Below are 17,109 nucleotides of genomic sequence, written 5' to 3'. Positions count from 1 at the left end.
CAGAGGCCGCAAAGACAGCCGGGGGGGGGGGGGGGCGCTCATTAGGCCGATAATTTATGTAAATCAATTACAGAACAACGCACAATGTGGTTTGCTTGGGAACCGCGACGAATCTGATCACGGGGTGGCGAGCAGCCGATCAAGAGGTCGTTTCCTAGGCACAGCTAAAGCCTCGCTCTGAAGTTGCTTGCAACAACAACAAAACAACATGTCGTGTAGAAATTTGCTTGAGAGCCAGGAGGATACCTTCACAGTGGCGAGGAGTAGAGAAACACGCTCCCAGAGTATTGCCCAAGTGTGTCGCAATGAGACCACATGCATCGTCCCAATACTCAGATCTTTCCACTGACTCGCAATCCAATCCCACATCCACTGCAAGATGACACTCACCGTCTCCATGAACCTCCATGGCTTTTGGTTAGATTCCCCTAGCCGTGAGAGGTTCGCCCCTGATGATGACGACGATGACGACGACGATGAGATGTGATGTAGCACAGGACCCTGACTCGGTACGGCTCTGCATGGGCCCTCCAGTTTTTTCCCTCCACATTTTGAAACCCGCGTCTAAGAGTATTTTGGCCATTGCTATATACATTTCAACGCGATGGTAAGCCACTTCGTTGGGCTATCGTCTGCGAGAGTCAGCTCGCTTCTGAAGAAGATCCTTACAAGCTCAGTGGGCCTCACCCAGGTAAAATAAAAAACAGTTCGTAGTTGAGTTTACCACCAGCCGACGCGATCACGACGAACCACCGACCGCGCACGGGTCGGCAGCTTGCAGGAGAGCCCTCGCGGGCAGCAGAGGGCCACGTACCTCTGCAAGCCGAGCTTCAGATTCCCGATGCTCGCCTTGATCTTGTTCTGGGCCTCCAGGTGTGTCATCCCGGCCGTGCTCACCCCGTCGATGGCGGTCACCACGTCGCCCGAGCTCATGTTCGCCTGCGCGGACTTGCTGCCGGCAGTCACCTGCAGCCGGAGGCGGGCACGGAGGAGGCGTTGGCACAGCGTCACCGCGCAGCGCGGCTCGGCGCAAGAGGGGCGGGGGCCCCGAAATTGCTCGCGCGAAACTACCGCTAGCGGTAAGGGTCTCTCCGCTAGGCGATGGTGGTGGGCACAACCTGCGTCTCCCCCCCGCTCGCCCGCGGTGCCCGTCGTGGTGGCCTCGTCTCAGCGCGTCTGGGGGTGGTGATGCGTGGGGGTCACGATGAGTGCCCGCGCACGCCAACTCGTCTGGGTGTGCTCTGGAGGGCCTCTGTAGGGGAGGGTGTGGTTTTTTTCAGTCTGCTCTTCCATGCTGGCCCCGGTGTCTCGGAGGCAAGGGTTGATAGATCGCAAGAGTTTTTTTTGTTTTCATTACTCCCAGTCGTGCCGCTGACAGGGCTAGGAGAATTGAGCGCCGGTCAGTGGGCTCTTGTGTGCCCGTCTGTGTGGACTTGTATGTGGGTATTCCGCATTCCTCGCACAGATTAAATAAGTGAACTGGTCATGTGTTGTAGCGCAGGACCCTCCTGAAAAGGTCACGCGACTCACCGCAGCATTCCTGTCTGAATAAAATAAAAATAATGAACACTTGCACACACACCAGAACATTTTAAATAATTATTTTCCATTCTCCACATTTTTTTTTCAAGCACATTGTTGACATTGCTAATGTTGAGCCTTACATGGGCATTAAAATGAGTTCACTCACAGCCTGGCGAGTTACACAACGTCAGTGCCCGCCCATTAAGGCCGGGACAGTGCACAAGACGAGGGTGTGGACCAGCATCGGGACCTGGCCGTCTTTGTCTTCCCAGTGCTTATGTTCAAAAAGCATGCAGCCCAGCAATAGCTTGCTCAAGCCACTGCTGAGAGAGGAGGGGGGGAGGCCAGCAGTGGATTGACCACAACTGATGACAAGAGAAAGGGATTCGCAGGTATCTCACCGCGGCTAAAACCTCGAGCTCCATATTTCACGAGCCGCCAACTCACTGCGTGGTGAATACGAGACGGTGGTCCTTAATAAATGACGTCACGAAGCAGCCCTTAAAGAGCCGCGGGTTGCCAACCCCTGCCCATGGTAAAACTGGACTCCCATGGTAAAACTGGACTTCTTTGGTAAAACTGGACTTCCATGGTAAAAATGGACTCCCATGGTAAAACCGGACTCCCATGGTAAAACCGGACTCCCATGGTAAAACTGGACTTCCATGGTAAAACTGGACTCCCATGGTAAAACTGGACTTCTATGGTAAACTCGACTCCCGTGGTAAAACTGGACTCTCATAGTAAACTGGACTCCCATGGTAAAACTGGACTCCCATGGTAAAACTGGACTCCCATGGTAAAACTGGACTTCCATGGTAAAACTGGACTCCCATGGTAAAACTGGACTTCTATGGTAAACTCGACTCCCGTGGTAAAACTGGACTCTCATAGTAAACTGGACTCCCATGGTAAAACTGGACTTCCATGGTAAAACTGGACTCCCATGGTAAAACTGGACTCCCATGGTAAAACCGGACTCCCATGGTAAAACTGGACTTCTATGGTAAACTGGACTCCCATGGTCAGGGGTCAGAAATCAAATTAACAAGAAGAGCAGCACTTTTGAATTAGCCAAGAAAAAACTCGATATTTCAAGAGCCAAAATGCAGTCCTTTAGAGTTCTGCAAACGTCTCCGTAGAGGCAGGTTGCCAACCCTGGGCCCTCCGCAATTAACGTCGAGAGAACCGCCTCACGCGCACGCTACCTCTGGTGACTTTGACGGCAGGGGTTAAAGGGGTCATCCTCCTACCGCGCGCGTCCGTGTGCGTGCGTGCCTGTAACCCCGTTGAGGGTGCAGGAAATCGGCCAGTGACGCGCCGTTCTATCTTTGCTCGCCGCTGCGCGCGGACGGAATTTCGGCAGCTGTGAAAACCCAGCACCGCGCCGGGTCGCAATATCTCACCCGCTGAACGTTGGGCCATGCCAGTTATCCCGAGGTGCCAAAAAATAAAAAAAACGACGGCGCTCACGCACACGCACACACACGCCGACACTTGTCCAAGTGCGTGTGGACACTGGTAAGCACGCACTAGCGCACTGACAAAGCACACGCATGCGTACACACACGCACGCACTACCACGTACACGCTGGCAAGGACACACCGACGTGCCCACTCGCACACACTTGATGTGCACGCAGAGCTCCGATTAGCACGGTTGGCTACGTACGGTGGCGAAGATGTTCAACGTACATACACAAGCACACACTGACGTGAACTCGCTTACGCGCGTACACATAAACGACGACAAGAACTCACTCACGCAACTGTACGCAGACACAATGGCTGATGAGCACACGCACACACATACTGACGCACGCACACCCGTATAGCCTGTAACAGACTGTTGGGGCAAGTGCTGTTAGCGAGCACCTATGAAGGCTGGCACGGTACATGAGGGGGTGGGTGACAAACACCCCGCCCGGCCGCCTTTGTCTCCCCAGTGACGATGTTTACACACCGCACCAGGTACTCATTGAGGCCGAGTCGACCTAGGGGAGGCCCAGGAGCGGTTCACCGGCGTTGGCCATAAGCGGGAATCGAACCCGGGTCGCTGGGTTCGTAGTGCAGCGCGCTAACCGCTGCACTACCGCTCCCCACACATCAACACACACACTCACATACTGACGCACGCACACACATACTGGCAAGCACGTAGTAGGTGCACGTCTATGGTCAGACACACACAGCACTCACGCAGTGCGCACGTGTATGAATTGGCGGGAACCGGCGGGCCTATTGGTCAGCGCCGCGCACGACTAAACTGCCAACCCGAGTTCAATTCCCAGCAACAGCGGAGAGTCACATCCGGAATCGGTGCGCGGCCTTCTCTTCGGTGATATCAGCCGTACATGGGCACCTGATGCGCTCTGTAAACATGAGCCTTGCCCGCCTTAACAGGCGCTCGCTAACAGCGATTGCCCGAACCGTCTGCTGAAGGCTATCACGGCGGGAACTTTGTCTTCTTTGCGTGTTCATGCGCCTTCATGAATGCACACAATGCTTTTACAAATACGACAAGTCAGTTTGCTCGGCTCAGGGGTCGGCAACCTGCGGGCTCTTCGAGGACTGTCGCTTATTCAGGACCCATCGTATTCACCGCAGTGCAATGCGGCTTGCCTTAAATTTCATTGGAAAAAAATGCCTCTTCTTGTTATTTTGGTTGGGGACTCGTTGCCTAGCTTGTACAAAAACACACCACAGAATCGTGACAAATGCACGCTGACATACGATGCATGCCGACAATGCGAATGCCGAGCGACGCGATGAAATAGCCGTGGTTCGGGACCGCGATTTGATTCAAGAATCGGTTCGGTTTTTAACATTCGGGTCGATGTGGCGGTCACCAATCACCGGAGCGATCGCTTGAACCCATTACATACAACGTAAACGACAGGGCACCGACCATCGATTCTGACGCATTCCTAATTCCACGCAGACATCGTGAGCTTAGGACGTTATCATTACTCACCCCGGCTTATGCACGTGGACTTTAAAGCCACGGACAGGGGCCGAGCGAGGCAAAGGTCTGTTTGCAAGCGACGAGTGCTGTTATTTACAACATACCAACGAGGGAGGTGGCATGCCTCGAAACCGACCTCAACTGCCTTCTTGTCTCCCCCCGTTGACCATGTTTGCCAACGGGTCCCATCTGCTCGATTCTAGACCGATTTCATCTTGGGGGAAGTTCAGGCTAGTTTCAGATTCCAGTTGCCACAGACGTGCATTATGCTCGCGAATCATTTGTCAGGTCACAAAGATCACGTGCACACTCACACAAGAACAGCAACAGCTGCTCTTTGCAACAAAGAGGCGGTGACATCGCCATGTGCCAGGCTAGGTGGACTTGCTGGCAGGAGGTCACGGGACAGACCCCAGTTTTATGGGTTGACTAACTGGCATGACTGGCATATGCGCCACATCTGCTCCCCACTGTGCCAATTTTATTTCTTTTATCCACCCAGCGCTCTGCTCGCTGTTGTTGTGTGGCTCAACTCACACACACACACAAACACAAACATCACACACACACACACACACAAACATCACACACACACACACACAAACATCACACACACACACACACAAACATCACACACACACACACAAACATCACACACACACACAAACATCACACACACACACAAACATCACACACACACACACAAACATCACACACACACACCAACATCACATCCGGATAATCAAAGACAAAGATCCCGCCGATAGCCTTAAACACGAGGGGGTGGGTGATCAACACCACGCCCGGCCGCCTTTGTCTCCCCAGTGGCGATGTTTACACACCGCACCAGGTACTCATTTGAGGCTCAGTCGACTTAGGGGAGGCCCAGAAAATCCTCACTGGTGTCGGCCGTGAGCCAGAATCTAACTCGGATCGCCGGGTTCGTAGCGCAGCGTACGCTAACCGCTACACTGCTGCTCACACGTACACACACACACACAGCGTACTCACCCGTGAGACGGTGAGAGGCATATTGAAGTCCTTGCCTCCCTGGAGACGGAAGCCCCAGGGCGGCTGTCCTTCCAGGGTCACGCTGTATCCGCTCATGGCGTAGGCGGGATTCGGCGCAGCTGCTGCAGAGGAGAGGTTCCCTGGGACTGGGCGGCAGAGGTGCTGCATTTCAGGCCCAGCGGATGATCGATGGGAAAGGCCGAGAGGGCCAAACGCAAACAACAGAAACACACGCGGGCACAGAGTGACGCGCGGCACGGCCGTCGTGCACATGGTCGGCAGGGTGGGCTCAGTGGCAACACTTGTGCCCCCCGGCAAGAAGGCCCTGAGTTTGATTCCCGACTCGGGTGCGTTTCTGGTTGTGAACTTTGTATATTTTCCCGCTGTCCGGTATGGGTTTCTTCCGGGGTTCTATAGTTTCCTCCCATAGCTAAAGTACACACAGTGTGTATCGGGTATTGCCAGATCATCCTACTGCTGAAAAAACCCCTGCAAATTACTCAACTGGGATTACACGGGGGGGCGGCAGCAGCAGCAGCAACGTCGCCCCTGCTGCGCTAAATTGGCAGGACTCTCCTGAAACGTGAGTCTTGCAGCTCAAGGAGGTTTTTGCCACCAAACGCGTGAAAGGCAGCATTCTCTCGGTGCTGGAAGAATGTTCGACATACGAATAACATTAAATTCCAATTACCACATCGTATTTTTCCTGACTTCCTAATTGGAAACCCAGCGAATATCCTCATCATCACCACCATCGATGTCGTGCCATGTCGCGTTTTGAGGCGCGCATTCAAGTCTCAAAGAGGCACGTTGAGAAGCGCCACCACAATGAAAGGTCGACCGCACCACCTCCTGCGAAAACCGCCTCCCCAGAAGCACCACGCGGCTGGGCTCGCGACTGCCGATGGCGCGACGCGACGCGCCGTGCCCCTCGGCGCGGCGTCGCTCGCGCCCGTCGCTTTTGCACCTCGCCTCGTTCGTTATTCGCAAACTCGACGCGGGCCGAGCCCCGACGAGATGATCGCCGAACGAGGGGCCGGGCCGGCGGAACAGAAATTCCGCAAACAGCCCCCAAGCGTGGCGCGACAGGGCCCTAGCGCTCACTGCCCTGTCCTCGGGATGGGAAGCACGAGTGGGGGACGTGAACGTTCGCTTGTGGGTAGGGGAAATGGGTAAGGGGAGAGATAACTAAGAGCATACTGGGGGGAGGGGAAGAAAGGGACATGGGGGAAGGAGGAGAAGAGGGTGGATTACACCTCATCTGATTTTAATTCATATGGCGCCTTGGTCAAAGCGCTGAACAGAGACTTAGGCGGGATGCGACGAGGTGAGTGGATGAGAACGGTGGCAGTGCACGAGGATGATGCATGGGGGGGAAAAAACGACGATGAAAGTGAGAGTGAGTTGTTGACGATGAGCAAGCGCGATGGGTGGGTAGGGAAGTTGGGAAGAGGGGATGATGGTGATGGTGATGATGGTGATGATGGTGTTTGATGGTTGGGAATGGAGTGGGAGTTGTGGGTAAGCAAGCGAGTTTTCAGGGATGAATAAAAGGTTAACAGCGAGGCGCTTATCGTTTGACGTGCAAGGGAAGTTTGTTCCGGTGGAAGGTGTAAATGATTACATTTGGCCTTCACAGAATGAACGGGCGATTTGTTAATACAACTGATGTGCTGAGCCACACCAGCTCTACATTAGCCCGATATTTCACGGACATCCCTGATGTGGCGGTGAGTGAGATGGGAGGGGTGGAGGATATGGAGTAAGAGATGGCTTTAGTGGGGGGTGGGTGTGACAAGCGGATTACAATGAAGGAGGGTTGGGTTTTGTGGTCTAGGAGACTGCGGTTGTTTGTACTGGAGCAACGTGCAGGGGATTGAGGAAGCTATGTGGCAGAGAGGAAGTCAGTTTGCCTCTTGCCGAGGAATGTGGTGTCTTCGTCGTCATCATCGGACATGATAAAGGCCTCCCCCGACACCCACCCTCACAGTCCTACGCAGCTACAATCCATCTCGTGCCGATCCAATCGCTGCATCTCCACAGTGTTCACCCCCCCCCCTCCGCTGGCTGCCATTCGTCGTCAGTCTCGACCATCAGTTACCATCGCTTCAAGCAACGCACGTCCTGCCCAAGCTTTCCTGAAAAGTGATCAACGGCGTCTCAATACAAATATGTCACGCGTGTTCCCCCTGATGCGTGTGTACTCTTGTTTCCATCCCCAGCAGGCACCTCTCCGCGTTTCTGTGCACAATTTTCAGCTTCTGTTCCACCGTCCCCATCAACGACCACGCCGCTGATCCGCACGTCACATGCACCGACTGAAAGCTTCATTTCTTTAGGCATATTGCTGCTGTGCATTCCTTGTCCAATTCCGCTTTACAAACACGCTTTACGGCTGCTGTGGCTCGATAGATTGCTTTTGGAAAGGTGAATAGATCTTTTGTTTTGTAAGTGTACACTATATAGAATGCCAAAGCAACATCCCAAGTGTCTGCGGAAGCAGGTTTGGAATCTGTGCCAACAGACGTCACTCTTTAAAACTTCAAACCCTGTCTCGCCCTCCCCATGCACGGCACGCAGGTACAGTGTGCAAATGTAACTGAGTGCTTTGCTTTGTTGAATAACTGCACCCGCAAGGTGATGTAATGTTTAATAACAAGCCTCCTAAGCCCCCCGCCACCCACCACCCACCACCATCGTGATCACCACAATGCGACTATTTGGTTAATTGACAAGACGTGTATCCGCGCCTCCGATTACCATGGTTGGCTACGTACGGTGCGAAAGAAATTCAGCGTGCGTACGTGCATGCCCATCGTCCCGCTGATCACTCGAGCGGCACAGCTGTTGAGAAGCACGCGCAACGCGCCAAAACATCTGCGCGCAAAATATTCCCTCCCTCGCTAAAAAAAGCCAGTTTTTGTTTCTCCTCTTCCGAAGGTGAAACCTGAGATGGGGAGAGTGGGCTCAACATATTTAATGGAGGGAACTAGCAGTCACCGCCTCACTGCCATCTGGAAGTCGAACAAAAATCAATGGGATTTTGAGCGAATGCCAGAGTGCCGGCACTACTGTTGTCACGTGTCTGGACAAGGTGAAGAGGGAGAGAGAGAGAGAGGCAGAGGTCGCAACCGGGTACCCGATACCCGTACCCTACCTGATACCCGGCTACCCGTACCCAGCCGGGTACGGGTACCCGTTTGCGACCCTGGTGCGGCCGGGTACGGGTAGGCCGTGAGTCACTGGTGAGTAACCGTTTGTCACTCATTTCCCAACCCACCCGCGCCTGCAACATGGCTTCATCCCAGAGGTCGCAATCAGGTACCCGATACCCGTACCCTACCCGTACCCGGCAGGGTACAGGTAGGGTACGGGTACGGCCGGATACAGGTAGGGTACGGGTACCCGTTTGCGACCCTGGTGCGGCCGGGTACGGGTAAGGAATCAAAACACGCTTGCGACCTCTGGAGAGTGGTGGTGGTGGTAGTGGAGGGGGTTGCACAACATTAATCATTCATCCACTGGAGAAAACGGAACAACCGTCAGACGTGTACGGTATAGAGTCCATACACATACACGGGGCGGTAAGCACAGAGCATCCGCACGCTCAACTCGGCGCTTGCGAAATCACAGCACGGTTACACGGAAACCTAAGGGGCCGTCCGTAAATGACGTCACACTCCTGGGGGGGGGGGGGGTCAGACATTTGTGACGATGTGTGACGAGGAGGGGGGGTTTGAGAAATGTGACGTCGTAACCGTTGGGATGCCAACGTTGGCCCGACGTTGGACCTGCACGTTCCATGGCAGTATAATCTGTCGGCGGCTTCATCTGCTTCCCATTGGCTTCATGGTCACAAACGTGGGTATGGCGAATTACTCGGTTCACTGATAATTGTGGGATCTGACATTTTCGTGAAGTGTTTATAGTACGTGACTTCCAGCAACGTGGAACTTTAGACGGGCCCTGCCCAATAAGTAAAACCAACCCAGCTATGGGCAAAACCTTTGGGAGGCCAAATTTTTACGTTTTGCAATGCGGATTGTTCCACCACTTAAAAGGGTAAACGAACTTGAACAAGTTGTAGTTTGCTAGTCCTTACAGAACATCACTCAACGAGTCACCACTGCATCTAATGTAATACATACTCTACCTTGGGCGAAATCGTTGTTTTGCAATAGCGATTAACGAATGGACAAACACCAAACACTCCGGTTACAAACCAGTTACAAATGTCCCGAGCAAGAGCTGACCACGGTGGTGTGACGGTTAGCAGGCACACCAGAGGTCGCAACCGGGTACTCGATACCCGTACCCTACCCGATACCCGGCTACCCGTTTGCGACCCTGGTGCGGCCGGGTACGGGTACGGGTAGGCCGTGAGTCACTGGTGAGTAACCGTTTGTCACTCATTTCCCAACGTCTTGTATCTTCTCACAATTCAAGTTCCTAGAATCAACCCACCCGCGCCTGCAACATGGTTTCATCCCAGAGGTCGCAATTGGGTACCCGATACCCGTACCCTACCCGTACCCGGCCGGGTACGGGTAGGGTACGGGTACGGCCAGATACGGGTATGGGTACCCGTTTGCGACCCTGGTGCGGCTGGGTACGGGTACGGGTAAGGAATCAAAACCCGTATGCGACCTCTGAGGCACACTGGCCAGAGCTTCTGATCCAGTATTCGCAGCTTCGATTCAATCTCCAGGCGCGGCAATTAAAACGAGGGGGGGAGTGGCAAGTTCCTTAAATCCACGTGTGGTGGGGCCAAGTGTCACGGGGTACGCCAATCCCATCCAGTCACGTCCGGTCGGAGCGGAAGAGTAGACCAAATGACCACTCGAGATCTCCCTCTTAGTTGGTAGGTGAACAATTGCCCCTTCAAGGTGAGAACCCGGGGCAACTTGTTACCACGCGGTGACTTAGGCAGGTCGCCGTTCGGTCTGTTTGTACGTTCCGCGCGTGCCAAGGGGCCGTCCATAAATGACGTCACGCGATTTTGGACGATTTTTTAACCCCCCCCCCCTCGTCACACGGCGTCACAAAAAGTCAGACCCCTCCCCCCCCTCAAATATGACGCCACAAAGCTCTGCTCCCCCCCCCCCCACAAAAAATAAAACATGCTTCAAATCGCTTTAAACTATTGTCATTGTAGTGCGTATTTAATGTGGCGCTGCACTCTGATGTTGTAGGAGAAGATTTTCTTTAAAAAGTGTATTTAATTAAGTAGAACGTGTTGTTTAAATTTATTCAAAGTTGCGCATTTTGATTTGACGTCACATTTCTCAAACCCCCCCCCCCTAGGTGCGTGACGTCATTTATGGACGGCCCCCAACCTGTGCGTCCATCACTGACATTTCACTAGAAACGGTTAACCGATTCTGAAAACGGTAACCGGTTTTACCGGTTGTCGTTTTACAACCAATAATACTCGCTGGCCCTTACACACATAACATTTTTTGTTTTGTTAAACAAATCTAGGAAATAATACTGATAATACTGCATATACATTGTACCGTCTACGGATCTGAGAACAAACGCAAATTAGATAGACGCCCATTGACTGTTGTCGATGGCGCTTCGAGTGGCAGATTGGTTCCAGGAAGTCGCCACGTTCGTAAAACTTAAAATTTACTCGACTGTAAGTGAGGCTTGGACCGAACACAGAGTGGCTATAAGGAGGTGTTCATGGCGCCACGGTGGCGAGATGTTAACTCCCTCGCCTGGTACGCAAGTAGTCGTGGGTTCGATCTCGACCCTGACGACGTCTGCTGTATATAATAATAGGGTTTTCCCCCTTTTTTCTGGCAACAAAACTGAAACCCTTTTACAAGGATTCATGTGTGCATTAACCACAATACTTGTGGTCAAAATGCAAACAAAAAACACACTCTGGTAATATATGCATTGCCTTTGAAACGGATTGGTCCACACCAGAGACGGCTTTCTTTTGAGCCTCGTCTCAATTGGTGCTAGACCAAAGGACGCCAAAAGGCGTACATCTCAAAGACAATGCACTATTAAAGTAATGAGGGCTCGGGATAAGCATCTACATCATCATTAGACCACAAGTATTGTGTTTAATGCACACATGATTCATTGTAAAAAGGTTTCAGTTTTGTTGCCAGAAAAAAGCGGAAAAACCCTATTATTATATTTTGGTAGTGGCAAAGGAGGTCTAATGATGATGATGATGTCTGATGTATACTTGTGAGTTTGCGTGTCTCTCTCTCTCTCTCCCCGTGGATTTTTCTCCGGGTCCTCCGGTTTTTTTTCCTTATCCACGTTTAGAATCACCGTCACCACACGTTCAGAGTGTTTGGCTGCTATAAACGTTCACGTGGCGTTACAGGCAAATTCGTTGAGCTACCATTCTTTGATAGCCCACGTAGCTTCTGAGAAAGAGCTAAACAGCTCAGTGGGCCTTACATGGTAAACATACAAAACCACACACGTAACTTTGTTTGGTTTACAGCCCTAACAGCAACGAGTGGTGATGGAATGAGAGCCAAGGGAGAGGACACACGCCCGCGGCGATGTAACGACGACGAGATGATGATCGGTTCCGTGCGACTTTCGCGGGATGATGGATTTGGGTTTTTTAAATCCTTTATATTAATTCTAGATATTAAGTTCGCTTGCTTGCTTGCGTGCTTGCTTGCTTGCTTACGACCGTGCAAATATTTCGGTCGTTTTTTAACCCACTTCCCGTGATCCAATCGAGCTCACATTTTGCACAGACTCTTTGTGTGTGACAATTAAATTTCGTGTAAATTTTTTTCCAAAATTTTACACTGTTTAGGGAAAAAAAAAATCTATATTTAATTACCAATTGCTTAATGCTGGCAGACAATCATCTGACCCATAGGTGGCAGCCATCTCAAGCCAGAGGACGAGAGGACTCTAGCCGCCACGCATATAAAGGATTTATAGTGAAAAAGTTTGTTTTTACGGGTTAATTTATTTTCTGGTGGAATCGCATTGGCCGTGAACGATTAAGGACCGCGTGGGCGAAGGGTGCCTTCGTCCAGCAGTGGATAGAGACCACGGCTCACGATGGCGATTAGAATCGTGATACCGACGATGGCGATTGGGGTAACGTCTTCATTCAGCAGTGGATAGGCCGTGGCTAAAAAAATCGTATGAAGATGTGAACGGCCTTCATCACATACTCGATATCCCACGACTGATGATATATCGTGATGATAGTGTTGTTAGGTAGGCATTCATCTAGCAGGAGATACACCACGTAGATTGCCCATAATACAAGTTTCTTTTTGGGGTTAGATTGCATAAATATGTGTCGTTTAACCCGCCACCACCCGACACAGCCAAATGGTAAGGGTTGTCAAGTAAAACAGAACGTGGCCAATTCGTCACTAGTGCAGCACGCCGGTGTGTTGGAGAGCAAATCCACAACATTTAGATTTAGATTGCACTAACCGATGATATGTAAGACTCTAAGCAGGTGACAACATTAATCTCCAACACGTGTTCTAATAGCCCTACCCGATGCAAAGTGCATACAGTTCGGGTATTCATGCACACACCATCTTTGCAGCTAAGCTTAAGGAATCTAAAACTTCTCGCAGTCGATTATAGCCGATGCACAAACGCCTCATTATGGTTTCATAACGGAGGGAGATGCCGTGACCAGATCAGCACCAAACGCCTCCCCCGCAGGCTTTGAATCAGCATCTGTATTCATACTGGAGGAATCCGATTAGCTATAAAGCTCTTTATCAGGATGTTTTTGTGATCATCATCACGAGCTCTATATACTGCGCTGCATGTGGGAGTCCGCCTTCACCACGACACACGAATGACCGGCGTGGTGAAGTATGGTCAAATGACTACCCCCACGACACAACTCGCATGAGCTCACATCCACAAAGACAAAGGTCACCCGAGTATGCTTCAACAGGCTGCTGGGGCAAGTGGTGTTTGCGAGGCCGGTACTGCAACCACGCCCGCCCGACCGCCTTTGTCTCTCTAGCCGCGATGTTAACAATACCACACCAGGTACTCTACCGATGTTTAAGTCCGAGTCTACCTAGCGGGAGACCAGGACCGGTTCAAATAATCGCCACTGGTGAACTGGGGATGGCCCCGGGGTTTCGGAGCGCGGTGCGTGGCCTACAAAAGACAAAGGTCCCCCAGCCTCGTGTGGCCTTCATAAGACTGTTGGGGCAAAGTGCTCTCAGTGGCCCGTGTGTGTGTGTGGCCTGGCTCCAGCCACACACGTGGAGGGGGGCCATCATCCAGCGGTGGATTTGACACGAGGACTCTTTTACACCCACAACACACACACACACGTGTTGTCTAAACTCAAGCCTACTTACACGTTCGCTTTTCTTAAACAGCGACACGTACCACACACCTTTATAATCACGCGTGCACTCCCAGTCATCATCAGCCACGACCGACCGACCCACTGCTGCATGTAGACCCCGCTTCCTACAAGGGCGTCTCCCAACGGTTATAAAACGAATCGTTTAATCATTAGTTGGTTGGGGTGGGTGGGAAGGTGGGAAGCCCTGCTTATTCCCCAAACATCTAGCAAACAATCAAGCGCAAAGTGCCGTGATCTATCACGCGCAGCGGAGACAATCATTATACTCAGAGCTGGCCAAAGCGAAACTGACATCTACAAGCGCTCGCTGGTTGATGCAACCTTGGCAGGTTGCTGGGCTTGCAGGCTCGTTCACGTCGCATGGTCGTGAGTGGTGTGACCGCTGATTGGGAGGAAGAGAGACGAAGCCTCCCCTTCATCCAGCAGTAGATTCAGCGTGGCTGAACGGTGATGATGATGATGGCACGACAAGACCGTAATGGTGTTGAGGATGCGAACCGGGTGAGGATGATTATAATGGAAGTTGAAATCGAACAGAGTCAGAATGTGCGTGTATACGGGAGGAATGCGATGAGCTATAACGCTCGTTTTCACACAGACACGTGTCCTACGACATGAAGCGAGCTCGCTCACCTGGGTCGCGTGGTGGCGAGGCAGGGGGTGATGCAGCGGCAGCAGCAGCAGGCAGTGAGTGTGGAAGTTGTGGCTCTGTGCTGCAGCAGGCAGGGAGTGAGTGTGAGAGTCGTGAGTGGAGAGTGTGGCTCTGTGCTTCAGCAGGCAGGGAGTGAGAGTGTGTGAGTGGAGAGTGTGTGAGTTGTGAGTGGAGAGTGTGTGAGTTGTGAGTGGAGAGTGTGGCTCTGTGCTTCAGCAGGCAGGGAGTGAGAGTGTGTGAGTTGTGAGTGGAGAGTGTGTGAGTTGTGAGTGGAGAGTGTGTGAGAGTGTGGCTCTGTCTGTGCTGCAGCAGGGAGAGAGAATGGAGAGTTGTGACTCGGCTCCGTGCAGCAGCGACGGCTCCCTTCCTGAGAGAGGCAGAGGCGAGAAGGCGGAGCCGCAATTGCATCAGAGATGCGTCACGCGCGCGCGCGCGCACCCTCTCACACAAAGACAAAGATCCCCCGCGTAGCCCTCGCACGACTGCGGGGGCAAGTGCTGTTAAGCGAGGAGCAACCGATAGAGGACGGCACGGCACCGCGAGAGAGAGGGGTCGGTGGACAGCGCCACCACGCCCGACCGCCTTCGTCTCCCCAGTGGCGATGCGTGTAACACACCGCACCAAAGGGAGCCCATTTGAAGGCTGAGTCGACAAAGGGGGAGACCGGTTCAGATCATCGCTCACATGTTGCTCTCTCGTGCACAGCGCTGCCACACTTGACAAATATTCGCAAAGATCCCCCGTGTCGCCTTTGTCTCCCCCCCGGGTTCTGAATTTACACACCGCACCAGGTGCTCATTTGAGGCTGAATCTACCTAGGGGAGGGAGGGGCCTCCCCGGGACCGGTTCAGATATTTGTCACCGGTGTTCGCAGCGCAGTGCGCGCTAACCACTGCGCCACCGCTCCCCGCTGACCGACAATCAGATCTACACCCTGGGACGAACTGCTCCGTATCCGGGCCAGCACGGCAGCCCTTTGGGTGGGGTGGTCATATTTGCAGGACTATTCCCCACATTAGCGAGCACCTATTAAGGCCAGCACACACCTTCTCACCAGGTAAACTCATTTAAGGCTGAACCCACCCAGGGGGCCGTCCATAAATGACGTCACGCACCTGGAGGTGGGGTGGGGGTCAGACATTTGTGACGATGTGTGACGAGGGGTGGTTGGGGGTTGAGAAATGTGACGTCGCATCAAAATGCGCAACTTTTAATACATTTAGACAACACGTTCTACTTAATTAAATAGACTTTTAATAAATGTTTTCTCCTACAACATCAGAGTGCAGCGCCGCATTAAATACGCACTACGATGACAATAGTTTCAAGCGATTTAAAGCATGTTTTATATATTTTTTTGGGGGGGGGCAAAGCTTTGTGACGTCATATTTGAAAGGAAGTCTGACTTTTTGTGACGCCGTGTGACGAAGGGGAGGGGTCAAAAATCGCCCAAAATCGCATGACGTCATTTATGGACGGCCCCCAGGAGGCCTCGGGACCAGACAGACGTCACTTGCCGCTGACATCAACAAGTGACTGGGAATCGAACTCAGGTGGCCGGGTCCGTAGTGCAGTGCGGTAATCACCGAGCCAACGCTCACCCCGGCATGTACAGTTTAACCAAAGCGAAATACACAAACATTAATTAAAATAGATGCATTAATTATACATTTGCGAATACATTTGTGCCATGCCCCCCGGTGCTCGACACTGAATATTATGGTTGGCTCTGACCAATGCACTTATATGTGTGTGTGTAAACAGTACTCTGTAGTAATACACTACTGAGAACAATTATTATACTGGTAGGAACCTCCTGGTTACACCAGCCCACAGGGGATTATTGCGTCCGTCGTGCAGGGAGGGGCTGGGTGGGGAGGGGCTGGTCACCCCGTGGTGCCCTTATAAAACTCAACGTTTAACCTACTCACGCCGGCTTGTGCCCGCCCTCACAGTCGGCCATATTTGCGGAATACACCACGCCGTCGTTGACCCTGCCCATTGACCGAGCAACCCAACATTACTACCAGCTCCCTCCGCAGGAATGTGTTTAGTTAACAGTATCGAAGGACAGTCACTTCTTAACGACTAATTATACCTCTGATTGATGTCCATTCGTCATATTGACAACTAAAGAAAGTAAGTTTGGTTTGGGTGCAGGACACGTCATGACGGTGACAGGTTGATGAGCTGCGGTCGAGACTGCTGACGGAATGGCAGCCAAAGGCTAGAGGACAGACACCCATCGGAGAGGACAATCGTCGCTAGACATCGAACGAAGACGGCCACTGCATCGCTGCGCTTTCAGATGCGCTTGCGCGGCCGTCTGGAACGCTCTCTTCCTTCTGATGTTAGGACGCGACTGGAGCTGTGCACTTTTAAATCGTCTATATCGACGAACTAATTTCTTAGAACTGATTTTAAGTGTTGAGTTCGTTATCATTCCCCCGCACCTCCCATTGGCACGGTTGGCTACGTAGGGTGCGAAAGAAGTTCAACATACAAGACGAAGATCCCCCCCCCCCCGTATAGTCTTCACAGACTGTTGGGGCAAGTGCCGTTAGCGAGGTGTTTATCCAGCAGTGGATAAACCATGGCCGGTGA

General features: G+C 52.3%; 1 protein-coding gene across 4 annotated transcripts in view; it reads right to left on the bottom strand.

Moving 5' to 3' along the window:
• The window catches only part of LOC144732114 (PDZ and LIM domain protein 5-like), a 101,744-nt gene extending 86,821 nt beyond the window's left edge, over window positions 1-14,923 (bottom strand). The window contains exons 1-4 of one of the 4 annotated variants that reach the window (XM_078613402.1): window positions 14,747-14,906; window positions 14,487-14,645; window positions 5,501-5,662; window positions 815-966 (exon numbers count right to left, since the gene is read on the bottom strand). In XM_078613402.1, the coding sequence (XP_078469528.1) occupies window positions 815-966; window positions 5,501-5,596 (248 nt within the window). In that variant the 5' untranslated portion in view covers window positions 5,597-5,662; window positions 14,487-14,645; window positions 14,747-14,906. Of the gene's footprint in view, window positions 1-814; window positions 967-5,500; window positions 5,663-14,486 lie in introns of all 4 variants that reach the window. The other 3 variants (XM_078613403.1, XM_078613404.1, XM_078613401.1) reach the window with 3 other exon arrangements.
• Between the last annotated feature and the right edge of the window lie 2,186 nt (window positions 14,924-17,109).

The sequence above is a fragment of the Lampetra planeri genome, chromosome 41 (assembly GCF_965212315.1).
Source record: "Lampetra planeri chromosome 41, kcLamPlan1.2.h2, whole genome shotgun sequence".
Taxonomy (NCBI): Eukaryota; Metazoa; Chordata; class Hyperoartia; order Petromyzontiformes; family Petromyzontidae; genus Lampetra; species Lampetra planeri.
Note: the sequence above shows the minus strand (reverse complement) of the source record. Positions and strands in the feature narration are given on the sequence as shown.